Source organism: Montipora capricornis, chromosome 2 (genome assembly GCF_036669925.1).
Source record: "Montipora capricornis isolate CH-2021 chromosome 2, ASM3666992v2, whole genome shotgun sequence".
Taxonomy (NCBI): domain Eukaryota; kingdom Metazoa; phylum Cnidaria; class Anthozoa; order Scleractinia; family Acroporidae; genus Montipora; species Montipora capricornis.
The window spans coordinates 6,384,916-6,408,228 of NC_090884.1; the positions used below are offsets into that span (position 1 = coordinate 6,384,916).

At 40.5% G+C, this 23,313-nt stretch overlaps 1 protein-coding gene across 1 annotated transcript; it reads right to left on the bottom strand.

Annotated features, from left to right (window-relative positions):
• Positions 1-951: 951 nt before the first annotated feature.
• On the bottom strand, positions 952-21,513 carry LOC138037729 (A disintegrin and metalloproteinase with thrombospondin motifs adt-1-like). Its single transcript, XM_068883637.1, has 15 exons — positions 20,916-21,513; positions 16,503-16,807; positions 12,426-12,596; positions 12,176-12,346; positions 11,826-11,996; positions 11,478-11,648; positions 11,129-11,299; positions 10,780-10,950; positions 10,245-10,415; positions 7,849-8,019; positions 6,631-6,801; positions 6,160-6,330; positions 5,629-5,799; positions 4,737-4,910; positions 952-2,649 (listed from the first exon to the last, which is right to left on the bottom strand). The coding sequence occupies exons 2-15, from the start codon at positions 16,765-16,767 to the stop codon at positions 2,366-2,368; spliced, it is 2,604 nt and encodes an 867-aa protein (XP_068739738.1). The 5' UTR covers positions 16,768-16,807; positions 20,916-21,513; the 3' UTR covers positions 952-2,365.
• Positions 21,514-23,313: the final 1,800 nt, after the last annotated feature.

Consider the following 23,313-nt stretch of genomic DNA (forward strand, 5'->3'; position numbering starts at 1 on the left):
TGTGGGCAACCACGTATTTTTCAAAGACAATCGATCAACAATATTTGTAAAAAGCTTTAAGATGCAAAGTAATGTATGGCGTTCTTTTCCAAATTGAAGCCAAATTCTCTCAGAAGAATGCATGGTTACCTCCAATTTTCTTTTTGAATACCAAGAACGCCTTTTTTTTTTTTAATTTGTAATAGACAATACATAAACGATCAAGTTACTAATAACAAACACAATACATACCTTAATTAATTATATAGTGTTTCCTTTTCCTTTTTCTTTTACTTACACAATACCTAATCACATTACAATCCTACCAATCAAATTACAATGACTTCCTAAACCATGACACAATATGATTCCTACAAGAAAGAAATATTATATATTAAGCAACAAATTACAGCTAATTGTCCATTTATGTTTAAATTTATCTAAGGTATTATTTTAATATTAACGTATTTTTCAGTTTCAAACTTATTTTTAATCTTATGCTTTAGGCCAATTATTTCTGGTAACATGCTTGTCCTTCTGCAGTCCCACAGGTATAACTTTGCTATCAGTAACAAATAGTTTAGCAAGGGGCGCTTTGAACGTACAATTCCTATTATGACATCTTTTAAAGTAAGGGAAACATGTTCTTTTGAGATAGAATGAAAATAAAATTCAAACTCTTTCCAAAAAGTGTGCGAGTATAAACAGTCGAAAAAGAAGTGGCTGAGGGTTTCGGGATGAGACTTACAAAAGGAATACCAAGAACGCTTGCTAAGGTCAGTTTTCTCCGTATAGTTTTAAACCGCGCAAAAATATCCCTGTGTTACTGAGCACAACCCATAGGAAACCGGAGTATCTCGAGATGCGCAGAAAGTATGCGCAATAACAATAGTAGGCACCGTCCTTCATGAATCATTCCTGAAAGTTTGGTACCCGAGAAACACCCCGAAAGCTCCCCAACTTTTCAGCGTATTTTGTTGTTTCAAATACCTTTAATCTTTAATGGGAAGACTCTTTCCAAGTCCAACCTTTAAAATCTCATTGACTTTCAAGGAACACTCCGCTGAATATAAGGAGATCAAGATTGACCAGTGTCTTGTTGGTTGGTTTTTTTAAGCGCAACGAAAGTCATATTTTTAGTTGCGACGTTGACCATAAATCTTAACTCGCCTTTAACAAACATATTTTACATTTTTTTCCGCGACATATTTTTCGTATCTACCGCATAAGGTACGTAAAGCTAGCGAAGTTAGTTGTCATTTGACCTGCAACCGAGCTCGTGAGAGACATGAATTTATCGGTTATTGCCATTACTGTATCTTGCAAACTGTCTCCCATTCGTGTATTAAAAGAAATATTGCATGGCAAGGCAGTTGTTGCTTTTTTCATTGCCTCAAACAAGGAATAAATTAATGCAACTCATAGAACGATGGCTGGCCATGCTCCAAACGACAGCTTTTTTGCTAACTTTTCCAAACTTGTGCGTCACATAAAAAGCGAAAATTTTAATGCGAAAGTGGTAAACATATGTTTGCTTTTGGTGGAAGGTTCATTTAACCAACTAAAATACTTGAGTTTGGCTCTGGCAATGAAAACCGCAACACAGGCCTCGTTTTTCTACAATTCTGACGTATCCAAACTCTTCCGTCTAAAATTGAAGCTAATATGCCATTTCCGTGTTCATGTCCGCCGCCATTTGAAAGCGAGTTTAAGTGCGAAGTTTTTGTGATGGTTATTAGTTCTACTTTACATATGATTGAAAACAACTTTTCATAAGAATAACTTCACACTTAGACTCGCTTTGAAGAGGAGGCAGATATGAACTCGGAAATGGCCTATTAGATGCAAGGTCAACTTTTATAAACATCAACTGGAAGGAGTGGTTCTTTAATTAATATCTAAATGCCAACTATCTAATTCAACAAACAGCATTGGGATGGACATTATTTTCTTAACTACTTATGGTTTCTTCATTGGAAGGTTTCTTCATTAGAAAGTAAGAGAGACAATTTCTGGCGTCGAATGAGAAAAATGGTTAGCAAGAAGAGTGAAGGGACACCTGTGACATCACACAGAACGTGCTTCTCACTATCCTGCAAGCAAGGAGCCTGTTCCAGGCTCTCAGTGGGTGGGTGGGTGGGTGGGTGGGGCCACAATTTTGCTCGTCCCGACCCTCCGAGAACCTGGAACAGGCAAAACAGCAAGTTGCGGCAAAAAAACTACATAAAAGAGGAGGTCTGCGGAAACTTTTAACTTATTTCTTAGTAAAAGAAATCGTTTGTCTCCCAATACCTGTTGATAGAAAGAGTTTAAAAAAAACGACGACACCACTATGGCAAAGTTGGGATCTTAAAAAGCTTCATACTTAGGGTCTTTCCTTTAGAAATCACAAGAAAACTTTGTATACGTAGAAAAAATTCTCCAAACCGACTCCGAAATTGCACCTGGTTGACTTGGGTTCACTCCCAGCCAAAAATTCTTGCGTTCCGTAACAGTTTCCATAGTCTTCTACAGCGAAGAATGTTAGTCTCTCTTTCATGGCTACGCGTGAACACTTTGCAACCACTTTGTCCATCTGTTTCTTAAGTGGCGGCTTAAACCACTCGATTTCGTCACGGAAACCGCGAAGCAGACTGGACCGAGGAAACCTACCATAGCAACCAACGTTATCTGCCAAAATAGATTGAAAATACGTCAATATCTCTGATCAATGAGTTACAGTGTCACCCCATTTTAGCCTTACTTCGATTCAGTAAAGGAAATAAGACCTTCCATTGATGGCGACTTATTTCAATAACCATATTTAGTGTAATTCGGCAATTTTTTGGTCGGATATAGCTAAGGATAGAGAGCATGGGAATAGAGTGAAACTTGAAAAAATGGTCAGATTTATTTCGGCTTTGACACACGATGTCAAAACAAAAAAGCCAAAGACTTAGCCCATTACCTCCTGAGAGTGGCACTGACAGATTTACTCTGTCCAACGCCAGACGGACGATTTTAAGACTCGATAGCAGGAGCCCATCAGTAGGAGCTTGCCTCCCCCATACAAGCCCTATGAGTCAACCTTTGTCCGTATCTTTCTATTTTTAGAACGCCACGAGTTGTTCGGCATTGCACGCGCTGTTTAAAATAGCCAATCAGAATAAAGTCATTGTCTAACGAAGACAAAAATAGCAAAAACAATGTACGCAAATTGTGTGAATTGATGTAAATTAATGTAAATGTCAGTCTCCTGCTGAAGGGTTGGTTCTAAAAATAGAAAGATACGGGCAAAGTTTGACTCAAGGATATAGTGCACATGGAGGCTCCTACTCATGGGCTCCTGTCAATGGGAAATCCCTCAGAAACGAAAAGGTCAATATGCATAAATCATCCTGCTGAAACCTCTCTGACGTCATCGTTTTCCCAGCATGTTACGAGTGTGAGATTAAGTTCTATTTTATTCTGTCATTCCAGTTTTCATCCACTGAGACAGTTTTCTTTTAAAAAGTTAAAGGAACGCGGTCATATGTACTTTACAACCCTTGGCCTGGAACGGAGAACACTGATTACATTTAAAAGAACTCAAGGTTGTTTTAAATTGGAATAGTTATACGTCGAAAAAGGTTTTTTCTATGATCGAATATATTCAGGAAGTATTCTGCAAGGAAATGAAAGCTCTTTATTTGAAAAGAGTATTTACATTCATAGGTTTTTCTTAACAATCTCAGATCGTCGACGAACATTTTTGGTCTGTATCTACAAAGAAGGTGGACATCACGTTCTTGCATCATATTAACAATTAAGTTCCCTGCTTAAACCAAATGCTTCCACTCATTCTAGTAATTATAGCTTCCTGTCTATGGACGTTCATCAAGATCGGTTCTACTCGCTCAAGCTTTGTTTGCCATCCGTCGATTTCTATTTTAGGTGTTTTCTCTTCTTGTCCAAAATTGCGGTAAAGATACTGATTATAAAGTGATTGTAGGGCGCTAGAAACTACAGTCAGTGAAAAAACTAATCGAGAAATTCCCCGAGAAGGGACGTTTTCTTCCAACGCGGGAATTTCCCATTTTCCTCTCCTAATATTCGTCCCGCACCTTACCCCTCTTTCAATGTTCGTGATAAGGGAAGGGGCTCGTTTTTTAAGGGCCGTAAAAATGTTTTATCAGCTACCTGGCTGTTCAAAGGTGAACTATTTTGAAATATCTTTTGCGCTCAGAATAGACAATCAATAAATGAGATTATGCTGCCGGGGTCATGTTGTTTACCGCCTGCGTTTGCACAAGGAAAGATTTTGTTTTCCGCGAAAACTTTTCGAACCTGCAAACGCTCGTTTTATCATCCCCAAGAAGCCATTGTCAAGCAAAATTTACAACAAAGGAAAGGAAAAGTGAAAAAGCGTCGGAATGCTGAAGATATCTTTCTACTTTGTTGAGACCAAAACCAGAAAAGGAAGCTCAACCCATAGATGATCATGAATACCAGACAACCTCCACTTCAAATATGGTTTCTCCGTTTCTTGCTTTGTATCTCTAAGGGTACATAAATCATGTCCGAAAATTTAGCTTGCAAACTAGTTTAAAACAGTTATTATGGACAGCGTGTAAAATACTTGAAAGCGAGTGAGTTATTACAGTTTAATAACAGAGATGATCGATAGAAATAGTTGGGTGGCTACTTCAATTCTCCCGGCCTTAACCGTATTTTACAAGCACCCTCTCGTTTCTTTTGCAACCTAGCTGAAAGAAACACTCTTGTAGCTTAACACTCACCATAACATATGTTAGAAGCGTTACATGATTTGACATCTTCGGAAAGTCCCTTGCAATGTCTTCCGCCGGCGATTGGTGCTGGGTTGTCACAATTCCTTGCACGTGACATTGTACCGTTTCCGCATGTCACGCTACAATCCGTCCAGCTGCTCCAGTCAGACCAGCCACCATCCACTTCGAGATGTAATGAAAATTGTTAGTTGTTTAAAGAGCGAAATCTCACTGCCTTGCGGACTTTAAAAATAAACATAATCACTTTTTTTACATTGGTTACCATTAGTCGTTTTTTTAGAGAAAGGTGACCTCTGCGAGAGGCCATCATGCACTGTGACGCTAGAACAACAAGTAGAAAGCGGTCTTGCTTTATAGAATTGTCGTTTCCAGCCATAGTCGTGAACTTAAGGCTACCGAAACCAAGAATTCGAAAGGTTGTTGCGGAACATTGTTTCCCGCAACGCTTGCCCCTTTTCATGCCAGGGCAGCATTCGGAATCGAAGCACAACTTAATTTGCTTACAAATTTGAGGACAAATCTGCTTCCGAATTTGCTACAATTCTTTCCCAGAAGTAAACATTTCACTTCCTCAGAAAATGTTTTCCCGTTTGGGCGCTGCAGATAGGATTTTAGGAAACAATATTTTTCCCCTGTCGTCTCTTTTTTCAAGGCGGGGTGGAGTTAAAGTTGATATCTCATATAAAACACCTCCAAAATACTAATAATAGCTAAAACAACAACAGAGATCATAATCATCATCGAAATATAAGACGGAAATGCCTTTATCCCTAGAGTTAGCTAACACAACGGCTTTGATCTCTCGTTTCCGAACAGAATTTAGCGTAATAGACGAGATGGTATACGAAATGAATCATATATTGATTAACGCATGGCTGACCTGGACATAAATGAGTGTTGCACACTCGCTCTTCCACTGCTGCTCCTGGACACGTTTTTCCGCCATACTGAGCCCGCGGCTGGGTGCAATTTCGTGTTCGAATTTGCGTCCCGAATTCACAGGTTTTGGTGCAAGGTGACCAAATGTCCCAACTGGACCAGCCTCCGTCCACTAGGGTTTATAACAAAGGGACAGAAACGAAATGAAGTTTACCTATTGTGGGAGCGTGTATAAGTAATTTGACTAACCCAACAAATTGACTTGCTCCCAAAAGAGTGGCTTCGCAACGCAGGTTGCAGAGCCTTGCACCGGCATCGAAGAGTTAATGGGTTCGAGTCTCGTTGAAGCCACCTGAATTTTTTGTCTATAAAAGACAATTTCTTAAATTGTCCAGGTAAGTGAATGGGTGGATATTTGCCGGATGAATGGGTGAATGGGGGAAGTAGAACACTGGATGGATACATGAGCGGCGGAAAGGAGAATGAATCATCTGTTTTAACTCGCACGCTGGCAAAAACATAGTTTACTAACCTGGACAAGGCTCCTGTGTGCACACTTGTCTCTTCTGTGTGTCTCCTTGACAAAATTCTCCGCCATGTTTAGGCTCGGGATTAGTGCAAGTACGTGACAGTATCTCTGTTCCGTTGCCGCACGTAACACTACACGGAGTCAGTACAGACCAACTGGACCAACCACCCTTGACTGAGATATAACAATTCAAGACCCACATTGAGATTGTAGAAAATAACCAAAAACACAACAGAATGAATGAATGAACAAATGAGTGAATAAACAAAAGAAAAAAAAGAATGAATGAAAAGGACGATTGAATCAACGAGGGAGCCAGTGCCGAATGAACAAAGCGACCCAAAAACAACAAACGAATGAAAAAACAAAAAACTGGCAGACGGACAGACGGATGGGTGTTTGAATGAATGTTCCCAAGCTCTAAAATTGCCATTGTTTTCTTTTTTCCAGGCAAGAGAGAGCATATTTCCCAACCTGGACAAGGATTGCTGGCGCACACTTGTTCCTTTCTTGTGTCTCCTTGACAAAATTCTCCGCCATGTTTTGGCGCTGGATTGGTGCAAGTGCGTGATAGTATCTCTGTTCCACCGCCACAGGAAAGACTGCAAGGTTTTGACACAAACCAGGCAGACCAACCACCGTTGACTGAAAAAACGATGTAATTATGTAATTAAAAAAAGAAAGCAAAAGATATAACCTTGATAAAGGAATAAATACACGAAAGAACAGGCAGCTAAAAGAAAGTCCGAACGAGGTTTTGCTGATGAAGGAGTACAAGGTCTCTTCGTTTGGTGTCCTTGATTTCAAGAGTATACTCCGTACATGATAGCTCCCAAAATGCAGGACAATATATATATATATATATATATATATATGTATTCAGCTCACATTGTGGGCGTCAGAAACTCATCAAGGGGAGCCTTTCTCTCCCATACTTGGCCTTCAAGTCAACCTTTTCCCGAGTAGATTTATTTACAGAACACCTCCCTTGGGAGACTCAACACGCCCACTGTTGTAAAAGACAATCAAAACAAAGCCATCTCAGCGTCAAGGAAAATATGATACTTCTCGTGGGAAAAGTTTGTTCCTAAAAATATATTTACTCGGGAAAGGGTTGACTCAAGGAATTAGTAGAGATAGAGGGTCCCCTTGGTGAGCGCCTGGTGCGCATATGACTTGTGAATAGGATAAGGTTGATAATTATGTAACAACTTGGATGATTGATTTGTTTTCTTTAACTTGTAGAGGTGGTTTGGGTCCATTAGTTTCTCCATCTAAAAAAAATCCTATTCTCGAGCCTCTATTCCACGCTTTTTCCTCTCGATAGCGGCTTAAGACGTTTTACCGATGAACTGATGTGGAATTGGCGATTTGGGTGCTGGCGTTATTTTACTTCCATGCCTACAATGCTTGCAATGACAGCACCTGTTGTTGGGAAAACGTGAACAATTGCCTTTTTGCTAAAATGACATCTTTTAAATCACTTGTTGTGAATAGTATGACTATGATTACAAGTTTTACGTTCTGTGCATGCGAACGCATGCATCTCAAGACCCAATGCTCATGTTCACCAGAGTTCAAACTCCAACCCCTTCATCCTTGCTTGTAAGCGAACTCCAGTCTAAAGGTGGCTAGAAAATCTTTACTTGTGATGCGCCAACTATGTAGAATTGTCCTTTCCTTTATTTTTACCTGGGCATGAATGAGTGTTGCATTCGCGCTGTTGGTTTGCCGCTCCTGGACACTTCTTCCCACCATATTGAGGCAAAGGCTTTGAACAAGTTCGCGTTTGAACTTGTATCCCGGATTCACATGATCTGCTGCAAGTTGTCCACGTGCTCCAACTCGACCACTCACCATCAACTAAAAGATTTCAAGGTAAGTGAGTTAATTGAAATTGACCAGATGTAAACTCTAAGGAACTGTGAACCAACGCCTGCAGTCTTGCATATGGATGTGTGTTTGTACGGACTGTTGTCTAACAGTATAGCTTGTGATTGAATGTCCAAATGTGTCACTTTAACCTACTGTGCGTGTCTGAGTAAAAATATCAAAGGACGAAATCGCAGTCAAGAAGGATAGCCAGTCAATGACTGGTTGCTGATACATCCTAGTCGTACCGTCTTTAAATTCTTTTCTAAGATACACAGAGATTTTAATACGCTTAAACATTTTTTGCTAGGTTAGTTTTACATGCTATTAGCAACTTCCAGTACAACAGTTGTCCCTTTCAATACTTGAAATTACATGTATGTGTTAAATGGTGCAGAGAATCCAACGAATATTTTGTCTTAGAGCTACCGTGATCGTGTGTTTATTCAAGCGATTAAGTGTCTTCTTTGTTATCTTTTGTGTGCAAATAAAGAATCAAGGGAAAATCGAGAGAAAGACAGTTTTTTTTTTCCAAGCTCGGTAAAATTTGGCATTTCTAGACACAGATGGTACTCAATGATAACGGGCATGACGTTATATGCGAAGTACCCAAAACACAAATATATTCAAGTCAAATTAGCACTCAGGATATCAAAAACGAAGTCAATCGCTTCTTGACAAAAGAGATGTGGGGAAGTCCACTTGACAAACTTCCGCGTGATGACTGTTAAGATGACTAGTTCTCACGAAAAACTGACTACTGTTCAGTTTATGTCAAAGTTACTCGAGAAAACTAGTACTGCGACGGTTTGGTGTTGCCTTGAAAGTTTAGTTGACGCCTGGTGACTTTTTAAAATGGTTCCTTAGCTTGCAATTTTAAATGCAGTCTTTTTGAAGCCAAATTCTCTTTTCATCATCATGATCATATCTTTCTTTACCCTCGGATTTTAGAGTAGCTTGCTGTAGCTAATATCTCCGATCATTTACCCTCCCAACCATGATACACACAGAAGACAGACCACAACACCGGGAACTACATGCCCTACTCTTTGCGACAAGTGTGTGGGTTCTTTTACGTCCCACAGGATTATGAACATTGAAGGGTTATGAGACGCGACCTCCGGCTTATCGTCCTTATCCGAGAAGACTAGAGAGTCTAACCATTTGCAGATGTAATTACAAAGGCAGCAGTTTCTCCTCAGTTATTTAAAGACCCTGAGTGTTGGTCCGGCCGGAGTTGAACTCACGACCTCCCGCGTGACAGCCCGGTGCTCAACCAACTGAGCCACCGGTGCGCTCAAAAGCATCAACTCAGCCACCGGTGCGCTTAAAAGCATCTCGACGCGAAAGGCCGCTTAATAGGGAAAATGCACAGATAATCGTTCGCTTATGTAAGGCATTAAGTGAGAGTCGAAGAAACATTGTCGCGTTGCGGTAGAAGACACAAATGTTAGGCTAGTTGAAACGTACTACATGCAACTCCCAGAGACCACAATTTTTCGCGCTTTAACAGCCAATATTGTCCGCGCGTTACTTAAAAAAGCTCGCGAAAACCGAATCAATCGAAAGGCGCGCTTTTTCAACTGTGTCAGTTCGGGTTCAGTTTACGCCGGTTGAAAACGCAGGATCCAACAAATCAATCGAAACCGTTGTTCTTATATTTGCAATGAAACACGAAAACCACAACCAATAAAAAACGATTAACCCTAGATTTAAGTCTACTGCAAGAGCACGTCCCATTTTGACTTAATTACTCCTCGATACGAATTGAGACGATTCATGTTAATCCTAATGGTGGCCATGGTATTTAACCCGGTTTAGGGAATCTCATCGAAGTGCTTAGGGATAACCTTCCAACACTCTGCCTGTGAGGATAAATTTCAAATGGCTTCAGAGCGGTGTTTCGATATTGATGACGACAAAAATATTAGGTGATGGCGGACAATGCCCTGAAAGTTATCAACTATAGCAAAACATTTATTCTTCTAAATCCTAGTGCCTATCTTAAGCATTAAAAGAAAAAACGAAAAAAAAGGCACAACTAAAGAGCTAGTAAAACTTAGAAAAGTTTAGTAAGAGCTAGTAAAACTAGTAAAAGTAGTAAGCTAGTAAGAGCTAGTAAAACTTAGAAAATGGGAACGTTCCCAAAGGAAAAACCTACAACTCTTGGATCCTTAAGTATGGCTTATTGAAAAATCGTTCAAATTTAAGCTTACCAGGGCAGGGAACGTGATTGCAGGATCGCTTAACACGCGCTGTTCCTAAGCAAGATTTTCCGCCATATCTCGGTGGCGGTTTCGTGCAGCTTCTAGAACGTTCCTGGGAGCCAGTGCCACACGGCATGCTGCAAGAACTCCATTTGCTCCAACTTGACCAACCACCGTTCACTGAAATCAGTATGATAAAAGAATAAAAGTCAATTAACTTTGGTAAATTAACTTTGGTAAATTATCGCCATTACTTGGAGGTGGATTATTGCAGCTTCTGTATCGGTTTTGATAACCAGTTCCACATGTTCTGCTGCAAGAATCCCATCTACCCCAACTTGACCAACCACCCGTTTAGTTCACTACAATCAGTTTGGAAGAATAAAATTCAGTTACCATTTGATCGTGCATGAAACCCGATCGAAAGGAGATCATACAGTTAAATGTCCACTGAAATTGTGTGGTAAAAAGGGCCGCTTTTCAAGGAGAGAGAAGGAGAGAGATAGATTAAGAGCGTAAATTGTTTTTAATAGCTCATTCGTACCAGGACAAGGTTTGATGGTACACGACGTCGATTGGCGCGATGTTCCAATGCAAGATATTCCGCCATTACTTGGAGGTGGATTGCTGCAGCTTCTATATCGGTTTTTAGAACCAGTTCCACATGTTCTGCTGCAAGAACCCCATCCTCCCCAACTTGACCAACCACCGTTGACTGTAATCAGTTTGGGAGAAGAATACAATTCAGTTACCATTGCACATGCATTAAACCTGGTCGTTTCGGTGGGAAAATAAATTGTACAGTTAAATGTCCACGGAAATTGTCCGGAAAAAAGAATCACATTTTAAGGAGAGATTAGGAGCGTAAATTGTTTTTAGCAGCTCATTCTTACCAGGACAAGGTTTGATAATGCATGACTTCGATTGGCGCGATGTCCCTGGGCAGGATATTCCGCCATTTCTTGGAGGTGGATTGCTGCAGCTTCTATATCGGTTTTGAGAACCAGTTCCACATGTTCTGCTACAAGAACCCCATCCACCCCAACTTGACCAACCACCGTTCACTACAATCAGTTTGGGAGAAGAATACAATTCAGTTACCATTTGCACATGCATTAAACCTGGTCGTTTCGGTGAAAAAACAAATTGTACAGTAAATAGCCACGGAAATTGTCCGGAAAAAAGAATAACATTTCAAGGAGAGATTAGGAGCGTAAATTGTTTTTAGCAGCTCATTCTTACCAGGACAAGGTTTGATGGTGCACGACTTCGATTGGCGTGATGTCCCTGGGCAAGATATTCCGCCATTTCTTGGAGGTGGATTGCTGCATCTTCTGTATCGGTTTTGAGAACCAGTTCCACATGTTCTGCTACAAGAACCCCATCCACCCCAACTTGACCAACCACCGTTCACTACAATCAGTTTGGGAGAAGAATACAATTCAGTTACCATTGCACATGCATTAAACCTGGTCGTTTCGGTGAAAAAACAAATTGTACAGTAAATAGCCACGGAAATTGTCCGGAAAAAAGAATAACATTTCAAGGAGAGATTAGGAGCGTAAATTGTTTTTAGCAGCTCATTCTTACCAGGACAAGGTTTGATGGTGCACGACTTCGATTGGCGTGATGTCCCTGGGCAAGATCTTCCGCCATTTCTTGGAGGTGGCTTACTGCAGCTTCTGTATCGGTTTTGAGAACCAGTTCCACATGTTCTGCTACAAGAACCCCATCCACCCCAACTTGACCAACCACCGTTCACTACAATCAGTTTGGGAGAAGAATACAATTCAGTTACCATTTGCACATGCATTAAACCTGGTCGTTTCGGTGAAAAAACAAATTGTACAGTAAATAGCCACGGAAATTGTCCGGAAAAAAGAATAACATTTCAAGGAGAGATTAGGAGCGTAAATTGTTTTTTAGCAGCTCATTCTTACCAGGACAAAGTTTAATGGTGCACGACTTCGATTGGCGTGATGTCCCTGGGCAAGATCTTCCGCCATTTCTTGGAGGTGGCTTGCTGCAGCTTCTGTATCGGTTTTGAGAACCAGTTCCACATGTTCTGCTACAAGAACCCCATCCACCCCAACTTGACCAACCACCGTTCACTGTGTTGCAATGCAAAATGATTTATTCAGTAAAAGACGGAAAAAGAAATGGGAATGAAATCCACATGGTGAAACTCACCGGGACAGGGTTTGTAGCTGCACAATTTGGATTGCCTCGATGACCCTTGGCAAGATCGCCCACCATACCTTGGCAATGGGTTCGTGCAGCTTCTGAAGCGGCTTTGGGAACTCATTCCACAGCTTTTGCTACAAGATCTCCATGCACCCCAGTTTGACCAACCGCCATTCACTGTGTTGAAAAACAAAACACCAGCCGAACCTCAGTGAATTGGGGAATAGCAATTAATTACTCGTATTTACAGGATTATTCGCCGCCCTCGATAAACACCTCACCCAATCAGGAAAGTGTGGCGTTTATTCGAAGATTGTAAGAAAAAATAAGGACACGGTTAATTTTCTTAACGTTGATCACAAGCCAGAAAATTAAAGTTCTATCTCAGCAAAGAAGAGACACATTGGAAAACGTTTTTATTTTAAACTAGACGCTCCAAGAGTGTAAACTGGGTTGCCTGTTGTACTTGTGACACAAAAATAGAGGGACTGCGTTGGGTGGTGTTGAACTGCAGCGTTCCAGTTAATTGTTTTTAAAGTGGGGGGTTATTTAGACCATTTGAGGGGTCACCCAGACGTCGTGCCAGCAGTGGCCCTTTGGCTCGCATGTTCTCACGTTGATTAGGACCCAGAGGCGAATCCAGATATTCGAGAAAGAGGGGGACCGAAGAAATTGCGTCGAGACTACGTCCCCTCCCCCCAAACCAGCCCCTGATGTCCTGTCCCGTTCTCAGAAGACGTTTTCCTACATATCATGCATGCCTTGCAATTGCACTGAGCAAACGTTTATTTCACACACTAAGGAAGGTCGCTTCATAATTCCTCTTCTTTTCATTCTAATCTGATCGCAGGAAACATTTTTTTGGCATAAAAGTACCTTAAAAGCCGGGAGTTAACAGTAAAAGGCAAGCTAATAGATAACCTGGGTGCCAGAGGAATTTTTCTCAAGGTTGGAGAGAACGCACCGGTTAACGGTCGACCGTTGATCTGGAGTCGCGGAGCGTTTTCTACGACCTAGAAAAAATTTCTCTGACACTCAGGGTAACCAAAAGACAGATGAAGAAAAAAATAACATAGTTTGCATATAAAACTCTGATTTCCAATTCTCAGCGAAAGATTAAGACCTTGTGTCGACGTTCTTGCTTACATTGAATGAACTACAGGGAAGAATGTTAATCGTTCGTCGTTTTCAGAGTAAAACAATGTACTTTTTAGCCAAGAAACTTCCTTCTTTCATTTTTTTTAACTTTGTTCTGATATTTGACTGAATATTTACACTTCATCCATCGGGTCAGGAAACCTTCTTCGTCTGTTTTAATTAAAACAGAGATTGTAATTGAAAACCTAAACATCTATGAGATGCAAAAACACACTTGCGAACACGGCAACCTGAATTATCGCAAATCAAAATGAAATCAAAATGCTGACAAACACAAAAGCGAAAGAAAAGGTAAATAAATATGATGGTTTTTTTTACTATCTGATTGTTTTGGGTTAGATAAAAGCAATACATGTATAATAATATTCTTGAAAAATCTTCGTGTTCATGATGTAAACAATCTCCGTACTAGGAAGTCGTAGCAATAAATTGGATTAACCAGGAACTTAAAGAAGAATTTTTCGCTTCATAAAGAAAACTTCGTTTTACACCACAGTGACAAAACAGATCTTTTTCTGACGTTAAAAAGTATAGGTAGCTATTAATAATTTGCCAGAAAGAACACGACTTTCTTTCATCTTTAGGAAAACTGCTCGTGGGGTGTCAAGTTCAACCCACGTATGCAAATTTAGGGCGCGTTCGATTGACCCTATTCCGGAATAAGAATACGTGGAGTGATGATTTAAAACACTATGTATGGCGTTTTGCAGCAACAAGAATAATAAAGCTATGTTTAAAATAGCATTTTAGTAGAGGTTTGACAATATTAATGTGAATCCCCGCAAAAACGAAGCATTTCTAACTTCTATTCCATGTATTCCTATTCCGGAATAAGGTCAATCGAACGCGCCCTTAATAAGCTCGAATATCACACAACACGATGAATCAACAAAGGCCGAAAATATCACAAAAACCTTTTCCAGCGAAAGGTTTTATTGAAACAAACAACATATTTGCTATTAGAGGCAAAAACCCCTTCCTATTTCATTGCGTGCGTAAAAACAAGAAACCCACTTCGTGTCAAATCAACTATACGCAACAAAATAAATTCAGGATCAAGCCCCTTTCTGAGGAATCTTTTCCTTAATTAAATAATGAAGCAAAAAGCTTTCCTTCAAAATAATTTCTTGCCTAACGAGAACAAGCTTTCTTTCAAATAAATCTTCACTGTCACGCTTTCAATTATGTTTTACCTGAAGACTGTGCAGTGTTGAGTACGAAATAAATGTGAGAGATGCGACTTCAAGGCACTCAAGGCGTTCGATTCCCTCATACAGAATTTGCTATTTGGTTTCAGTGGTGTACATAACATCGCAATTAGTAAAATACTAATTTAGAAACAAAGGTCACTCAGTCGTCGCTTTTAAGATTCCACATATTTATCTTTCACCACCTGTCTTGTTTATACAATTCACTGTTCATTCTTGAGCTCCACAAGGGTATATTTTGTTTAAAGAACCCCTAAAACGCCATTCGCGTTACAACGACTTTCGACGCCATTGCCGCTTAATTAAATATTCTGCTGTGTCCACCGGAAAAAAATCTACGCATTCACAAGAATGGAACGTGAAAGCATGTGGCATCATGGGATAGCTGTGGACCCAGGCCTTCTCGGATATGTCACGCAATGGCGTGACAGTGCAAATCGACAATCGCTTTGAGAACTTCGCAGCGATTTTACTCTCTTGAATGCTCGGTGACCCCTATTTTTCTTTCCGTAGATCACTTCCTTTCCTAATTTTGTCCATTTTAACAAAAAACCAAAAAAATATGTACGTGAGAAGTTACAAATATTTCACCTTTTATGCTCTCGTGCGGCCGAAGTTTTCTTTCTTAGACTAATATGTATCGTTTTTCAAGGTCTGTTTCACCTCAGAAAAAGACATCAGCTACAAAAGTTTGTTTAGTTATATAAGTTTTGTTGAATTGAGTACGTTTACCTGATCTAAATTTCACTAATGTAGCTTTTTCAGTTTTTAGCTAAGGTCGTCTTAAAATAACGCAAGCTTCTAAAAGTGCACCTCATGATCTCGAAAACAAACAGGGTGACCCCCCAGTTTTTGCCTTTTTGGCAAAAGTAGATCAAAATTAGATCATTATCTTTCTGCGTGGCAAGTTTTAAAAAAATCTGTACGTGGGAACGTTTTGGGCGCGAACGTCCTTAAGATCTACGATGGGGACGTCAACGAAAACGTCACCTCAAAATATAACTTTGAATCGTCGCGTGCAAGGCATGTCTTTCGCAATTATTCCACTTCGTTCACTTCCTACATTGTGGGCGAAGTATCCTAAAAGTAAATTAGTACGAGCGGTTTCAGTGTGAAAATGAAATGAAAGGTTTATATTTTTACGCTCATGTTTTCGTTAAAACCCGGCTCAAACTTGATAATTTCACAATTGTCTTTTACGGAGGGCCTGTAAGGGTGATGCTAGTGTTGTTATTTTCTGCAAGTCGATAATTTCCTATCTCGACTTAACGCGAGATCTCGACTTATAACCCTAACCCCAACACTAAGTCGAGATCTAGCTTTAAAATGCGAAATCTCGACTCAGGGTTAGGGAATTCTCGACTTGCAGAAAATAACAACACCAGCATGACCCTTACGGGCAACCGTAGTCTTTGTTCCTTGTGCAGAGTACAGCAAAGCTAAGTGGTGAAATGAGTGCAGCACGATTAGTTTTTCCTCTTTCAACCAATGATATTCTTGTTTGTGGCGTTCTGCTTAAAGACCGCGTCGTAGATCTCTATTTTACATCCGTGAAAAGCGGCAATGAGGAGAAACACAGAAAGGCGACAGTTTTCGATAAAGAACTTCTTCGAAGTTTTCGAAATGATCAGGCAATTTAAGCGTCTTAGCTTAAAGAGAAACAAAAAAAGAATAAACGTCAACAAACTGAATTGAGTTTACATGACGTAATCCCTACCTGGGCAATTTCTTCTGTTACAAGGTTGAGAATCGAAGAGGGGTGGACAACTGTTCCCACCACACGACGGCAGGCGGGCCACTGTGCGCGAGTGAGATTGAGTCCCGCTAAATCCGCAAGATCGTGAGCAAGAGCTCCACTCGGACCATTTGGTCACGGAACAATCCACTCTAGCGCACCTTCGTCTGCGGCGTCTTCTCCAGCCCTGTGTTCGCTCCACTGCCATTAACGAGAGAAGCAGCGCAAACAAAAGCAATCGATACATCCTACAATAGCTGCGTTTGTTTCACCTCTGGACCTTGTTCCTGTTGACGTAAACAAGGTAATATGGCTACAAACCCTCGTGACAGTGATGTAAAAAAAATGCACGTGTTTCGCTGCTAATTAATAAAACAGACGAAAACGTTTGGTAACACTCAATACGACCAATACTTGCGAGAAGCGAGTGGCGCAATTTTTGTATGTAACACGAGTGGTCATATTGAGCCATGACGTCACGATTCCCGCCTTTTTTGTTTGTATTAATACCCACTATTTGTATTAAAGCCTGCTTTTCAAACTCTACCATGACTATTTATTGTCCATATAATAAAAAGAAAATTACACATTAGCTCGAAGATAGGAAATTTATTGCCCAGAGGAAATAAATGAATTTATGCTGAGTGTGACATGCTTACTAGTTATTTCCCATGTTGCACTGAGTTGGGTCATTTCTGTCATCCGGGATTTCTCCAGATCATTCACGATTTCAACCTCGTTCCTAGGGTCTCTCATCTTAACGCCTGAGGCGAGCGAGGAGAGACCCTGGTAGGGTCTGGTCACGTGTCTCCCAGAATCTGGGAGATGACAATTTATCCAATGAAGGGAGGGGCGGCTTAATATGAATTTTGTCTATACTGAGACTACGGGAGTGCGGAATGTGTTGTCACCAAAACAAACCAAGTATCACGTGCTGCGGTATGTGAACATAGGTTCTTCTGCGGCTATGTCCGGCGATAATAGTTTGCAAACGCCGAAGAAAACATATACATCGTCTGTCATAAGTTGCTGTAGATTGTGCGGTTCAGTCAAAGACGTTTTATATTTTTTAACTTTTAGATTAAAGTTAGAATAAATATTATGCGAAATTGCAGCCTGAAGGCTACTGTAAAACATCACGGGTAATGGCGGAGTCGCAGCGCGAAGCTATTAGCCTCGCTTTGAATTCGACAAAGCTCAGCGCGACAAATTCCTTGTTTAGAGAGGACCCCTCCCTAGTGTTTTCAATTGTCACGGAAGCACGTGACCAGACCCTACAAGGGTCTCTCCTCGCTCGAGAGACCCTGGGAACGAGGTTGTCACGATTTGTGCAAAGCTAGGCGGAGGCTGATTCAACAGAGTCAAATCAATTTTCCCTCCCCACCCTCCCTATTTTAACTTTGTTGTGGATGGCGTGTGTCCCCCTCACCTTTGCTGGGATCATGTCTTCTATATTTGGGTATTTCCTAGGTTACCATGCTGATTTCCAATAAACGGCCTAGCCCATCAGGGCTTAGCCAAAATATCCCAAACAAATGCGATATTATTTGTGTCCCAGCAAACGGAGCTCGCCCAGAGCAATGCCTTGCCAACAATATCAGTAAGGTCTGCAACAGCAGAGGCGTGGCCGACTTGTGTAAGAGCTTTGAAATGCTCGAAATATCAGTCAGACTGTATGCAGCATGAAGCATGAAGCATAAATGAATTTTCTGTTCTCCTGGAAAGAGCAATTCTCACTAGTGAGCGCAGTGTTCTTGCCACTTATCAAACATAAAATTCATACATTTTCGCCACTGTTTAATATCTTCTATTTATTATATAGACAGGAGCGTTTTACTGGAACTGAAATGCACCACTCATAAAATACAGACGAAACTACATTTGGGACCCGAGTGGCGTAGTTTCCATATCCTCACTTGTTAGGATATTTATGGCGTCATTGCATGGTTGTTCTGCAAACAGTCAGTGGAACATGGCGAGCGATAGTTCCGTAAAGTTCTCTGAAGCTGACGTGAAATCCTTCTCTGAGAAACAAGAAAATGCTAACACGAAGAATAAAAATTCATACAACTTAAGAATTTTCAAGGAGTTCCTTGCAAGTGAAGAAGAAATGCGAAAATTGGAGAAATTCCTGCCGCTGAGCAGCAAGGATTTGCGATAAAGTTTGTGCTCGGTGTTAGAAAGAAATATTGTGAGTAAAACACTCTTGTCTATATAATTAAAAGGAAATTACACAGTGGCTTGAGGGATATGAATTTTATTTTCTCGTGTTAAAAACAATATTTTACAAACGAGCGCAGCGAGTGAGTAAAATATTGTTTATACCATTCGAAATAAAATTCTTATCTTCGCGCGGCCGAGTGATATCCTCTATTAGTATCACCAAACTAGTGGACTAATGCAGATCCTGCATTTTGATTGGCTACGCTACTAGAGGACTATCAGTAATAGTCCTCGAGTAGCCAAAAGAGTGACGCTTTCTTTCGTTTTATTCCCAAATGAATATTTCTTTAACTTGCATTTGCTAACTTTCTTATTGCCTTTCTGTCCGACTAGTTGGGTGATACTAAAACAATTAGACCCTTCGCCCTCAAGGGCCACGGGTCAATAGCCCAATCGGCTTCGCCCCTTGCGGGCTACGGCTCTAATTGTTAATTAATTGAACTTTCCCCATCGGGGTGTTTTGCGTCGTTGTTTTTCGGGAGTGGCACTGAAATTGCCAAATTGCAAAACACATGCCTGCAGAACATTAGGGACAAAGGAAGCGGCCACGAAGTAATTTTAAACCAGAAATGCATGGTATTGAAACCACTCCACAAATTCGACTGTGGGCTCAAGTTAAGGTTCATTATAATTTATATAACATGAAATTTAATTCCATGCGTCTGAAGTGCGACGTCTAAAATCGACAAGCAAGAGTCAAATTCGGGTCAATTATATTTGTCTGTATTGCGACCCATAAACAGGGCCTAATCCCCTTTATAGACTTTGTTAATAGTCGAATGATGGCGCTAGTTTCTAAAGAACTGTGATGTTGTGTCTAGAGGGGAGAGAAACACGAAAAATGTGCTTTTTATCAAACGAGTTGATCCGATAAAGTTAAGGGCCCACTGACGTATTTTTTGGGGTGCGTTGCTAAGGATGTAATGGTTAAGCAATTTGAGAGAATTTGGCAGTATTTTGGTCAGTTTCCAACTTTTGTATGCCAATGACCCTAAATATGACGTCATCATACCACGCCCATGGTTGCGTGACCAATGAAAAGAAAACTCTAAATTTGTCCCCGTGCTACGCAATTTGGGTATTTAATCGTTGGTTTGATTATTTGTATTCGTTTTTGCATCCAGCCAAGCATGGATTTCTTTTTATTTTAAAAAATGTTCTTTTGAAAAACATAAACGATACTGAAATATCCATAACTTTTTCAAAAAAGATGATTTTAAAAAATCAATGCTTAGCTATATTCTGTATTTGGGGATGAAACGTGCCATGTAAAAAAAATTTAATTCAATTTAAAACCGCCGGAAATTTAGCTTTTTTCTCAAACCGGAAGTCAGGGGGTCTACGCATGCGCAGTTGATCTGAGAACGAGAGCGAGCAAGGGCGAGGGAAAACCTTTGATGGAAACAACAGTTTGTTCGATGAGTTTTCTTGTCAGCTCATGGTATGATGACGTCAGTTACCGGAAGTAACATTTCACTTCCTTAGCAACGCGCGAAAAATCCGTCTGTGGGCCTTTAATAAAGACGACCAAGCTTCAATCTTAAAATGTGAACGCGATAAAAACTTAAACTGAACTTTCCTTTCAACTCTTCTCGTCTATGACTTAATCGCCGTCGGAGCTAGCTGATGGATCAGGCAAATATGCAGTTGCAACCTTTTCAGTCCACATACGGAATAGAAAGGGGAAAAAAGGAACTAATCCTAACCCAGCTTAACTGCTGAATACCCTGACACTTACTCACGTCACTGCTTTATTTTATATAATAGCTCTAAGTAATAATCCCGGTCTTCGACGCTATTGAAACTCGAATGTTGAAGGGTCATCATGATTTCGCAATGAGCTGAGAAATTTGGAATTTGGTTGCTTGGTGTGAAAAATGATAAAAGACGATGTTATGAGATCCAAGATTGCTCTGTGACTAAAATTGCAATTGCTAGCTTCAAGTAACACCATTCGCCAAGCTGCCTTGATGAGTATCTATCAAAAATCTGGTGTGTTGTCTCTTAATAACGACCTCTACATCTGGTTACAAATGAGTTGAGTTCTGCTCTGAACAATCAACTTTCGACCAATTCTTGCTCTTAAAGCTGTTTTAAGATTACCCAACGAGAAAGGGACGTGCAAATATAAAGCAAACAGGTATTCTGGATTTCTAACTGCGAAAAAATTACCTCTTATTTAACTGCAAATTGATGCAAGCAGGATCCTCCTCTACCTCTGCGAATTACTCGATGTTGAAACTGGAAAATGCTGGTAGATCAACTTCCTTTCAGTGCTCTTCGGCGAAAATGAGCATTCCAGGCTGATGATGCTGGAGAATTAAATTCCTTTCAGCGTGTTTTTCTGCTACCTCCGTTTCCGGTCGATCGTGGTGAATCACTTCCGGATTGATCACGTAAAGTAAACTTGTTGTCGAGCTGAAGATTCAAGATCGCAAAAACGTCTCTTTCTAAGATGGTGTTTTCGTGTTACGAGGGGCAAACTTTGAGTCGAATAAAGCTACAGTAATCTGTTTCTCGTTCACCGTGATGTCACGCACTCCTGTTTCGCAACCGGAAAGGCGTTTCACAAAATGTTCACACCGTTGATAGATGCTGCACTTCACCAACTTGAGATAAGAGGCAGATGCGATGCGATATTCACCAGGATACCTCCTCGCTCAGAGTTATCGATCGGGCACGCAACTCATAACACTCGTTTCATCGATAGCTATTAGAGGAGCAGTATTATGGAATGACGAGTATACATAGTGACCTTGTTCTTATAACTTCTCAGGTCTGTGCGGTACATCGTTTGTCAGTTATTTGTCGTAGCGTTTCAGGCAACTTTATAGAGGTTTGTATCATGTATGGAGCCGTTTGCTGTTAATTTCTGGCCGCCATCTTGGTGCACAACCGTGCATCAATTAATTGATGCACGGTTAATTGATGCACGGTTGTGCACCAAGATGGCGGCCAAAAATCAGGGGCACCCAACGTCAATTTTCGGAAAATATCTGTTCGGAAGACGATTTGAGATCTAGAATTTTCGGAACATTTGTTGTAAAATTTCTTGCTTGCCTGCCTGTCCTAGGATTTTCGAACATCTGAAAAATGGTATAATTGCCCATTTTTAACGGATTTTCACCCTAAAAAGGTCACCTAGAATTTTCGGGGGCCTTTCTTCCGGCTGAAATTTGGGAAAAGGTAAGTTTTAATCCCTATAATTTTCGGATCACTAGACTTTCAGCTAGAAAATCCGAACAGAGGAAAAATTTTTAGGGGATAAAAATATGCCTATATCTACCGTTTAAATACTAAAATACGTTTGACAATGCTATGTCTTAGTGGCTTTGAACTATATTCTCGTTGGGTGCCCCTGAGAAATTAACACGAACATCTGAAATTCACTTAGCGATGAAAGCGCTTACTTTTTGCTTATTGTTATTCTCTATTTTCGAATTCCCTATAATACACTTTGTTTGCCCCCCAAATTTTGCATAAACCACTGTTTTCACCTCCTCTTGCGAATATGCAGTGTCAGGGGCACCCAACGACCAATTTGTTGTAAAATGTATTACTATACCCCAGTTAATGAAAATAAATGTTATTAAGGCATTTTCAGGCGTTTTTCAGTGTTGCTGGGAAAACATTATCTGTTCCTTTTTCCCAGCAAGACACACAAGAAATTTCCCAGCCAGCTAGATAAAATTGGTTGGTTTCCCAGCCAGCTGATCAAATTTATTTCCCAGCCAGGAATTCCGCGCGCTTTCAAATCCCTCGATCCGAAACGACCGAACAAAGCGACAAAACCGGGACAAAACAGGTTTTTTCCGCAACCCCAATAACACTTACCATCTTTCGTTTGTTTGTGACTACTCTCTGGGAGAGGGAAGGGGTTCCTTTTTCTTTTTTTTTTTTTTTTTTTTTTAGTCGTCCTCAGTCTTCAGAGTTTCTACAGCCAGCTCGGGTTGAAATGCTAGAAAAAATCAGTAATTCCCAGGCAAAACCTCTATCAATAACAAAATTTCCCAGCCAGCTCATCGAAACACCTGTATTTTTGCCAGCCAGCAAGATTCCTCTGGGGAACAGATAATGTGAGGAACAGATTCGTTGGTTGCCCCTGCAGTGTCCCCAAGAGCATTTGAAAACAATAGTTTATGCAAAATTTGGGGGACAAACAAAGTGTATTATGGGGAATTCGAAAATAGAGAATTCAGTGGTGTCTCTAGAGGTTTGTTGAAAGCGCCCTGTTAGAAATGAAACACACTGAACTCACGGTGACAAACATTGTGAAGGAACGCATTTTTATAATAACAAACTTGACCTTTCGTATTTTCAAAAGTAACCGTGATGCAACCTCAAAATTATTTTCCGGAACACCCGCCGCATCAAATCCGCTCTTCCCATACAAAGATTGATTGAACCGGTCCCAAAAATCAAAGGTTTTTTACAAGCCTAGTTGCTGGGACTGCATTGAATGATTTTTGTATGGGAAAGACAAAACGACGACTTCAGGATAGAAAAACTGAACACTTCTAAGCCCTCACCAAACAAGAACACTCGTCCGCCATTGCTGACCACATCAAAG